Below are 10,000 nucleotides of genomic sequence, written 5' to 3'. Positions count from 1 at the left end.
GGGAGTGTAGGTCTGGATTAGGGAGTGTAGGTCTGGATTAGGGAGTGTAGGTCTGGATTAGGGAGTGTAGGTCTGGATTAGGGAGTGTAGGTCTGGATTAGGGAGTGAAGGTCTGGATTAGGGAGTGAAGGTCTGGATTAGGGAGTGAAGGTCTGGATTAGGGAGGTTAGGTCTGGATTAGGGAGTGAAGGTCTGGATTAGGGAGTGAAGGTCTGGATTAGGGAGTGCAGGTCTGGATTAGGGAGTGTAGGTCTGGATTAGGGGGTGTAGGTCTGGATTAGGGGGTGTAGGTCTGGATTAGGGAGTGTAGGTCTGGATTAGGGAGTGTAGGTCTGGATTAGGGAGTGTAGGTCTGGATTAGGGAGTGAAGGTCTGGATTAGGGAGTGAAGGTCTGGATTAGGGAGTGAAGGTCTGGATTAGGGAGTGTAGGTCTGGATTAGGGAGTGTAGGTCTGGATTAGGGAGTGTAGGTCTGGATTAGGGAGTGAAGGTCTGGATTAGGGAGTGTAGGTCTGGATTAGGGAGTGTAGGTCTGGATTAGGGAGTGTAGGTCTGGATTAGGGAGTGTAGGTCTGGATTAGGGAGTGAAGGTCTGGATTAGGGAGTGAAGGTCTGGATTAGGGAGTGAAGGTCTGGATTAGGGAGTGAAGGTCTGGATTAGGGAGTGAAGGTCTGGATTAGGGAGTGAAGGTCTGGATTAGGGAGTGTAGGTCTGGATTAGGGAGTGTAGGTCTGGATTAGGGAGTGAAGGTCTGGATTAGGGAGTGAAGGTCTGGATTAGGGAGTGTAGGTCTGGATTAGGGAGTGTAGGTCTGGATTAGGGAGTGAAGGTCTGGATTAGGGAGGTTAGGTCTGGATTAGGGAGTGAAGGTCTGGATTAGGGAGTGAAGGTCTGGATTAGGGAGTGAAGGTCTGGATTAGGGAGTGAAAGACTGGATTAGGGAGTGTAGGTCTGGATTAGGGAGTGAAGGTCTGGATTAGGGAGTGAAGGTCTGGATTAGGGAGTGAAGGTCTGGATTAGGGAGTGTAGGTCTGGATTAGGGAGTGAAGGTCTGGATTAGGGAGTGTAGGTCTGGATTAGGGAGTGTAGGTCTGGATTAGGGAGTGAAGGTCTGGATTAGGGAGTGAAGGTCTGGATTAGGGAGTGAAGGTCTGGATTAGGGAGTGTAGGTCTGGATTAGGGAGTGAAGGTCTGGATTAGGGAGTGAAGGTCTGGATTAGGGAGTGAAGGTCTGGATTAGGGAGTGTAGGTCTGGATTAGGGAGTGTAGGTCTGGATTAGGGAGTGTAGGTCTGGATTAGGGAGTGTAGGTCTGGATTAGGGTGTGAAGGTCTGGATTAGGGAGTGTAGGTCTGGATTAGGGAGTGTAGGTCTGGATTAGGGAGTGTAGGTCTGGATTAGGGAGTGAAGGTCTGGATTAGGGAGTGTAGGTCTGGATTAGGGAGTGAAGGTCTGGATTAGGGAGTGAAGGTCTGGATTAGGGAGTGTAGGTCTGGATTAGGGAGTGAAGGTCTGGATTAGGGAGTGAAGGTCTGGATTAGGGAGTGAAGGTCTGGATTAGGGAGTGAAGGTCTGGATTAGGGAGTGTAGGTCTGGATTAGGGAGTGAAGGTCTGGATTAGGGAGTGTAGGTCTGGATTAGGGAGTGTAGGTCTGGATTAGGGAGTGAAGGTCTGGATTAGGGAGTGAAGGTCTGGATTAGGGAGTGAAGGTCTGGATTAGGGAGTGTAGGTCTGGATTAGGGAGTGAAGGTCTGGATTAGGGAGTGAAGGTCTGGATTAGGGAGTGTAGGTCTGGATTAGGGAGTGTAGGTCTGGATTAGGGAGTGAAGGTCTGGATTAGGCAGTGAAGGTCTGGATTAGGGAGTGTAGGTCTGGATTAGGGAGTGTAGGTCTGGATTAGGGAGTGAAGGTCTGGATTAGGGAGGTTAGGTCTGGATTAGGGAGTGAAGGTCTGGATTAGGGAGTGAAGGTCTGGATTAGGGAGTGAAAGACTGGATTAGGGAGTGTAGGTCTGGATTAGGGAGTGAAGGTCTGGATTAGGGAGTGAAGGTCTGGATTAGGGAGTGAAGGTCTGGATTAGGGAGTGTAGGTCTGGATTAGGGAGTGTAGGTCTGGATTAGGGAGTGAAGGTCTGGATTAGGGAGTGAAGGTCTGGATTAGGGAGGTTAGGTCTGGATTAGGGAGTGTAGGTCTGGATTAGGGAGGTTAGGTCTGGATTAGGGAGTGTAGGTCTGGATTAGGGAGTGTAGGTCTGGATTAGGGAGGTTAGGTCTGGATTAGGGAGGTTAGGTCTGGATTAGGGAGGTTAGGTCTGGATTAGGGAGTGTAGGTCTGGATTAGGGAGTGAAGGTCTGGATTAGGGAGTGTAGGTCTGGATTAGGGAGTGAAGGTCTGGATTAGGGAGTGAAGGTCTGGATTAGGGAGTGAAGGTCTGGATTAGGGAGTGTAGGTCTGGATTAGGGAGTGAAAGTCTGGATTAGGGAGTGTAGGTCTGGATTAGGGAGTGAAGGTCTGGATTAGGGAGTGAAGGTCTGGATTAGGGAGTGTAGGTCTGGATTAGGGAGTGAAGGTCTGGATTAGGGAGTGTAGGTCTGGATTAGGGAGGTTAGGTCTGGATTAGGGAGTGTAGGTCTGGATTAGGGAGTGTAGGTCTGGATTAGGGAGTGTAGGTCTGGATTAGGGAGTGTAGGTCTGGATTAGGGGGTGTAGGTCTGGATTAGGGGGTGTAGGTCTGGATTAGGGAGTGTAGGTCTGGATTAGGGAGTGTAGGTCTGGATTAGGGAGTGTAGGTCTGGATTAGGGAGTGTAGGTCTGGATTAGGGAGTGTAGGTCTGGATTAGGGAGGTTAGGTCTGGATTAGGGAGGTTAGGTCTGGATTAGGGAGTGTAGGTCTGGATTAGGGAGTGAAGGTCTGGATTAGGGAGTGTAGGTCTGGATTAGGGAGTGAAGGTCTGGATTAGGGAGTGTAGGTCTGGATTAGGGAGTGAAGGTCTGGATTAGGGAGTGTAGGTCTGGATTAGGGAGTGAAGGTCTGGATTAGGGAGTGTAGGTCTGGATTAGGGAGGTTAGGTCTGGATTAGGGAGTGAAGGTCTGGATTAGGGAGTGTAGGTCTGGATTAGGGGGTGTAGGTCTGGATTAGGGGGTGTAGGTCTGGATTAGGGGGTGTAGGTCTGGATTAGGGAGTGTAGGTCTGGATTAGGGAGTGAAGGTCTGGATTAGGGAGTGAAGGTCTGGATTAGGGAGGTTAGGTCTGGATTAGGGAGGTTAGGTCTGGATTAGGGAGTGAAGGTCTGGATTAGGGAGTGTAGGTCTGGATTAGGGAGTGTAGGTCTGGATTAGGGAGTGTAGGTCTGGATTAGGGAGTGAAGGTCTGGATTAGGGAGTGAAGGTCTGGATTAGGGAGTTAAGGTCTGGATTAGGGAGTGTAGGTCTGGATTAGGGAGTGTAGGTCTGGATTAGGGAGTGTAGGTCTGGATTAGGGAGTGTAGGTCTGGATTAGGGAGTGAAGGTCTGGATTAGGGAGTGAAAGACTGGATTAGGGAGTGAAGGTCTGGATTAGGGAGTGAAGGTCTGGATTAGGGAGTGAAGGTCTGGATTAGGGAGTGTAGGTCTGGATTAGGGAGTGTAGGTCTGGATTAGGGAGTGTAGGTCTGGATTAGGGAGTGAAGGTCTGGATTAGGGAGTGTAGGTCTGGATTAGGGAGTGAAGGTCTGGATTAGGGAGTGAAGGTCTGGATTAGGGAGTGAAGGTCTGGATTAGGGAGTGAAGGTCTGGATTAGGGAGTGTAGGTCTGGATTAGGGAGTGAAAGTCTGGATTAGGGAGTGTAGGTCTGGATTAGGGAGGTTAGGTCTGGATTAGGGAGTGTAGGTCTGGATTAGGGAGTGTAGGTCTGGATTAGGGAGTGAAGGTCTGGATTAGGGAGTGAAGGTCTGGATTAGGGAGTGAAGGTCTGGATTAGGGAGTGTAGGTCTGGATTAGGGAGTGTAGGTCTGGATTAGGGAGTGAAGGTCTGGATTAGGGAGTGTAGGTCTGGATTAGGGAGTGAAGGTCTGGATTAGGGAGTGTAGGTCTGGATTAGGGAGTGAAGGTCTGGATTAGGGAGTGAAGGTCTGGATTAGGGAGTGTAGGTCTGGATTAGGGAGTGAAGGTCTGGATTAGGGAGTGTAGGTCTGGATTAGGGAGTGAAGGTCTGGATTAGGGAGTGAAAGTCTGGATTAGGGAGTGAAGGTCTGGATTAGGGAGTGAAGGTCTGGATTAGGGAGTGAAGGTCTGGATTAGGGAGTGTAGGTCTGGATTAGGGAGTGTAGGTCTGGATTAGGGAGTGTAGGTCTGGATTAGGGAGTGAAGGTCTGGATTAGGGAGTGAAGGTCTGGATTAGGGAGTGAAGGTCTGGATTAGGGAGTGAAGGTCTGGATTAGGGAGTGTAGGTCTGGATTAGGGAGTGTAGGTCTGGATTAGGGAGTGTAGGTCTGGATTAGGGAGTGTAGGTCTGGATTAGGGAGGTTAGGTCTGGATTAGGGAGTGTAGGTCTGGATTAGGGAGTGTAGGTCTGGATTAGGGAGTGAAGGTCTGGATTAGGGAGTGAAGGTCTGGATTCGGGAGTGTAGGTCTGGATTAGGGAGTGAAGGTCTGGATTAGGGAGTGTAGGTCTGGATTAGGGAGTGTAGGTCTGGATTAGGGAGTGTAGGTCTGGATTAGGGAGTGTAGGTCTGGATTAGGGAGTGTAGGTCTGGATTAGGGAGTGAAGGTCTGGATTAGGGAGTGTAGGTCTGGATTAGGGAGTGTAGGTCTGGATTAGGGAGTGTAGGTCTGGATTAGGGAGTGAAGGTCTGGATTAGGGAGTGTAGGTCTGGATTAGGGAGTGTAGGTCTGGATTAGGGAGTGAAGGTCTGGATTAGGGAGTGAAGGTCTGGATTAGGGAGTGTAGGTCTGGATTAGGGAGTGAAGGTCTGGATTAGGGAGTGAAGGTCTGGATTAGGGAGTGAAGGTCTGGATTAGGGAGTGTAGGTCTGGATTAGGGAGTGAAGGTCTGGATTAGGGAGTGAAGGTCTGGATTAGGGAGTGTAGGTCTGGATTAGGGAGTGAAGGTCTGGATTAGGGAGTGAAGGTCTGGATTAGGGAGTGAAGGTCTGGATTAGGGAGTGAAGGTCTGGATTAGGGAGTGTAGGTCTGGATTAGGGAGTGAAGGTCTGGATTAGGGAGTGAAGGTCTGGATTAGGGAGTGAAGGTCTGGATTAGGGAGTGAAGGTCTGGATTAGGGAGTGTAGGTCTGGATTAGGGAGTGTAGGTCTGGATTAGGGAGTGTAGGTCTGGATTAGGGAGTGAAGGTCTGGATTAGGGAGTGAAGGTCTGGATTAGGGAGTGAAGGTCTGGATTAGGGAGTGAAGGTCTGGATTAGGGAGTGTAGGTCTGGATTAGGGAGTGTAGGTCTGGATTAGGGAGTGAAGGTCGATTAGGGAGTGAAGGTCTGGATTAGGGAGTGAAGGTCTGGATTAGGGAGTGAAGGTCTGGATTAGGGAGTGTAGGTCTGGATTAGGGAGTGAAGGTCTGGATTAGGGAGTGAAGGTCTGGATTAGGGAGTGAAGGTCTGGATTAGGGAGTGTAGGTCTGGATTAGGGAGTGAAAGACTGGATTAGGGAGTGTAGGTCTGGATTAGGGAGTGAAGGTCTGGATTAGGGAGTGAAGGTCTGGATTAGGGAGTGAAGGTCTGGATTAGGGAGTGTAGGTCTGGATTAGGGAGTGTAGGTCTGGATTAGGGAGTGAAAGACTGGATTAGGGAGTGTAGGTCTGGATTAGGGAGTGAAGGTCTGGATTAGGGAGTGAAGGTCTGGATTAGGGAGTGAAGGTCTGGATTAGGGAGTGTAGGTCTGGATTAGGGAGTGAAGGTCTGGATTAGGGAGTGAAGGTCTGGATTAGGGAGTGAAGGTCTGGATTAGGGAGTGTAGGTCTGGATTAGGGAGTGTAGGTCTGGATTAGGGAGTGTAGGTCTGGATTAGGGAGTGAAGGTCTGGATTAGGGAGTGAAGGTCTGGATTAGGGAGTGAAGGTCTGGATTAGGGAGTGTAGGTCTGGATTAGGGAGTGAAGGTCGATTAGGGAGTGAAGGTCTGGATTAGGGAGTGAAGGTCTGGATTAGGGAGTGAAGGTCTGGATTAGGGAGTGTAGGTCTGGATTAGGGAGTGTAGGTCTGGATTAGGGAGTGAAGGTCTGGATTAGGGAGTGAAGGTCTGGATTAGGGAGTGTAGGTCTGGATTAGGGAGTGAAGGTCGATTAGGGAGTGAAGGTCTGGATTAGGGAGTGAAGGTCTGGATTAGGGAGTGAAGGTCTGGATTAGGGAGTGTAGGTCTGGATTAGGGAGTGAAGGTCTGGATTAGGGAGTGAAGGTCTGGATTAGGGAGTGTAGGTCTGGATTAGGGAGTGTAGGTCTGGATTAGGGAGTGAAGGTCTGGATTAGGGAGTGAAGGTCTGGATTAGGGAGTGTAGGTCTGGATTAGGGAGTGTAGGTCTGGATTAGGGAGTGAAGGTCTGGATTAGGGAGTGTAGGTCTGGATTAGGGAGGTTAGGTCTGGATTAGGGAGTGAAGGTCTGGATTAGGGAGTGTAGGTCTGGATTAGGGAGTGAAGGTCTGGATTAGGGAGTGAAGGTGGACGGGAGCCGGTTGAGTTATTGTTTTGTAAACCAGAAGCAGAGCTGCAACCGGAAGCCAGTGAAGAGCGATTAGCAGCGGAGTGACAGGAACCCGTTTGGACTGGTTGCTGCCAGTAGGGAACTGCAGTAATCCATGTGATATGAGCTACCTTTTTGTGTTCAGATGGTTTTTTTTGTTCCATTTTCAGTTTTTTGAACACATATATATATATACTTATCCATATTTTATTTTTATTTAGAAAACAACCCCATAAACTTTTTCTTTTCCACTAAGAAAGGTGGAGGTGTGGTCCCGAATGCAGGGACAGGAGCAGGAATGCAGAATGAGGACGTTTTAATTCCCAAGAACAAATTGAGGGCAGCAAACAGAACCTGTAAGAACTGGGACACCTAACAAGACCCCGGTGTAGTGGACTAAGGAGGTCAGCTGAACTTACCAGGAAATCAACACAGGAAACAAGACACAAAAATGAACTAAACAGGGAACAAAATAAAGCAGGAAAACAAACCTGAGGAAAAACACAACAACACGTCCCATCATGACAGAAAACACCTAAACGTGCACAAACAGGAATGTCTGCTGACCCAACCTCTAATGCTCCACCATCACTAGACGCTTGTCTGGGTGAACACCGGCCCAGATGAAGGTCTCTCCCAGCAGAACACACAGGATCTACAGGCAGACCAACAATGTGGCGGAACATCATGGATGCATACTGGGAAAAACCCAGTCAGGTCTAAAGACCAAGGGAAAACCAGGAACCCAAGTTTCCGTCCTGGCATCACGTGTCAGACGGATTCTACCCGTCTCTCCGTCATGTTTCAGGACGGATGTCCCCTTAGTGGCGACATGCCGCTGGATTGGTCGGATCAAAGCTAACTCTGCTCCACCTACAAATGTAGCTCTCTGTTTACATCAGTCAGACTAAGCTGACTATAACACAAGGCATTGTGGGTAAAATGTCTCACGGTCAGACATGGAAAGACAAAGTCACCTGCTGACTATAACACAAGGCATTGTGGGTAAAATGTCTCACGGTCAGACATGGAAAGGCAAAGTCACCTGCTGACTATAACACAAGGCATTGTGGGTAAAATGTCTCACGGTCAGACATGGAAAGACAAAGTCACCTGCTGACTATAACACAAGGCATTGTGGGTAAAATGTCTCACGGTCAGACATGGAAAGGCAAAGTCACCTGCTGACTATAACACAAGGCATTGTGGGTAAAATGTCTCACGGTCAGACATGGAAAGACAAAGTCACCTTCTTTGAGATGTCTTGGGGAGGGCAGCCTGATGATGTCACTGAGGCCTGTGGCTGGCCCGGCCTCCTCACCTGTGTCCACCAGGTGTCTCACCTGGAGACGAAAGACTTCAGAATCAGCTCCGAGGTTTCCCTCTTGGTTCCGTTCTTCAGATAAACCAGTATTTACCTGAGCAGGTGGGACAGTCAGAGGACTGATGTTCAGGTATCTTGTTGCTGGATCAACAGAGAACAGACTGATGTTCCTCTGCATGTTCTCTGGAGTCGTCTGAGGGAGGAGACGGTACAGACTCTCTCTGCAGGACACAGACATGTCAAAGACAGACGGTGAGAAGCATGTCCTGGATGGCCGAGTCCTTACCGTTCAGCCAGGACATCCAGGGGAGCTCCGCCCAAAGCCCAACTTCTTATCATCCAGGCTGAATCCAGAGCTGAAAGGAAGCCCCGAGCTACTCCAGTCCCCATGGGCCAGAAGGGCTGCAGAGGGACAGGTGACCCACCAGTCAAACCATCTACCTGTAAAACGTCCAGTCTGCAAAACACCTGTCCACCTGTTCAACTCTCAAACAGCCGTTTACCTGGCAGACTACCTGGAAGCCATCAGCCTGTGTACCAGCTCACCACATAGACTGGTTTTACTGGTAAAGCAGGTGTCCCATTCCACCTGGAAGACTCACCTCCAGCAGACTGTCTCCCACCAGCGTGACCAGCAGCTGTTGTCCGTACCGCTGGCGGACCATAGCGGCGCTCTCTGAGGCGTACATACAGGTGAAATCAAACATTGCAACGTCTGGCTGGCCGTAGTGGTTCATGGCAAAGTCCAGACGAGGAAGCTGCTGATTGGTGGAGAAGTCTGCAGCTTCCCGGGCGAAGGCCAGCAGGGCGGCCTGGTCCACGTTGGCCCGGGACAGGAGGCGCTCCGTGTCCGCCAGGTCCTGGGGGAGAACGCAACCTGTCTGAGTCCAGGTGTGTGTGTGTTACCTGTAGAATAACTCCAGGTGTGTGTGTTACCTGTAGATTAACTCCAGGTGTGTGCGTGTTACCTGTAGATTAACTCCAGGTGTGTGTGTGTTACCTGTAGATTAACTCCAGGTGTGTGTGTGTTACCTGTAGATTAACTCCAGGTGTGTGCGTGTTACCTGTAGATTAACTCCAGGTGTGTGCGTGTTACCTGTAGATTAACTCCAGGTGTGTGTGTGTTACCTGTAGATTAACTCCAGGTGTGTGCGTGTTACCTGTAGATTAACTCCAGGTGTGTGCGTGTTACCTGTAGATTAACTCCAGGTGTGTGTGTGTTACCTGTAGATTAACTCCAGGTGTGTGCGTGTTACCTGTAGATTAACTCCAGGTGTGTGCGTGTTACCTGTAGATTAACTCCAGGTGTGTGTGTGTTACCTGTAGAATAACTCCAGGTGTGTGTGTGTTACCTGTAGAATAACTCCAGGTGTGTGTGTGTTACCTGTAGATTAACTCCAGGTGTGTGTGTTACCTGTAGAATAACTCCAGGTGTGTGTGTTACCTGTAGATTAACTCCAGGTGTGTGCGTGTTACCTGTAGATTAACTCCAGGTGTGTGCGTGTTACCTGTAGATTAACTCCAGGTGTGTGTGTGTTACCTGTAGATTAACTCCAGGTGTGTGCGTGTTACCTGTAGATTAACTCCAGGTGTGTGCGTGTTACCTGTAGATTAACTCCAGGTGTGTGTGTGTTACCTGTAGAATAACTCCAGGTGTGTGTGTGTTACCTGTAGAATAACTCCAGGTGTGTGTGTGTTACCTGTAGATTAACTCCAGGTGTGTGTGTTACCTGTAGAATAACTCCAGGTGTGTGCGTGTTACCTGTAGATTAACTCCAGGTGTGTGCGTGTTACCTGTAGATTAACTCCAGGTGTGTGTGTGTTACCTGTAGAATAACTCCAGGTGTGTGTGTGTTACCTGTAGAATAACTCCAGGTGTGTGTGTGTTACCTGTAGAATAACTCCAGGTGTGTGTGTGTTACCTGTAGATTAACTCCAGGTGTGTGTGTTACCTGTAGATTAACTCCAGGTGTGTGTGTTACCTGTAGAATAACTCCAGGTGTGTGTGT

General features: G+C 49.5%; 1 protein-coding gene across 1 annotated transcript in view; it reads right to left on the bottom strand.

Annotated features, from left to right (window-relative positions):
* LOC306774263 (uncharacterized protein) overlaps nucleotides 1-8,851 on the bottom strand; it is a gene marked incomplete at both ends in the record, with an annotated part of 16,327 nt that extends 7,476 nt beyond the window's left edge. The window contains 4 exon segments of the mRNA XM_079264261.1: nucleotides 7,891-8,010; nucleotides 8,086-8,212; nucleotides 8,278-8,393; nucleotides 8,594-8,851. Of these exon segments, the coding sequence (XP_079120387.1) occupies nucleotides 7,891-8,010; nucleotides 8,086-8,212; nucleotides 8,278-8,393; nucleotides 8,594-8,851 (621 nt within the window).
* Between the last annotated feature and the right edge of the window lie 1,149 nt (nucleotides 8,852-10,000).

This window comes from Telmatherina bonti (assembly GCF_933228915.1).
Source record: "Telmatherina bonti genome assembly, contig: scaffold_213, whole genome shotgun sequence".
Taxonomy (NCBI): Eukaryota; Metazoa; Chordata; class Actinopteri; order Atheriniformes; family Telmatherinidae; genus Telmatherina; species Telmatherina bonti.
This window is presented reverse-complemented; position numbering and strand designations above follow the sequence as displayed.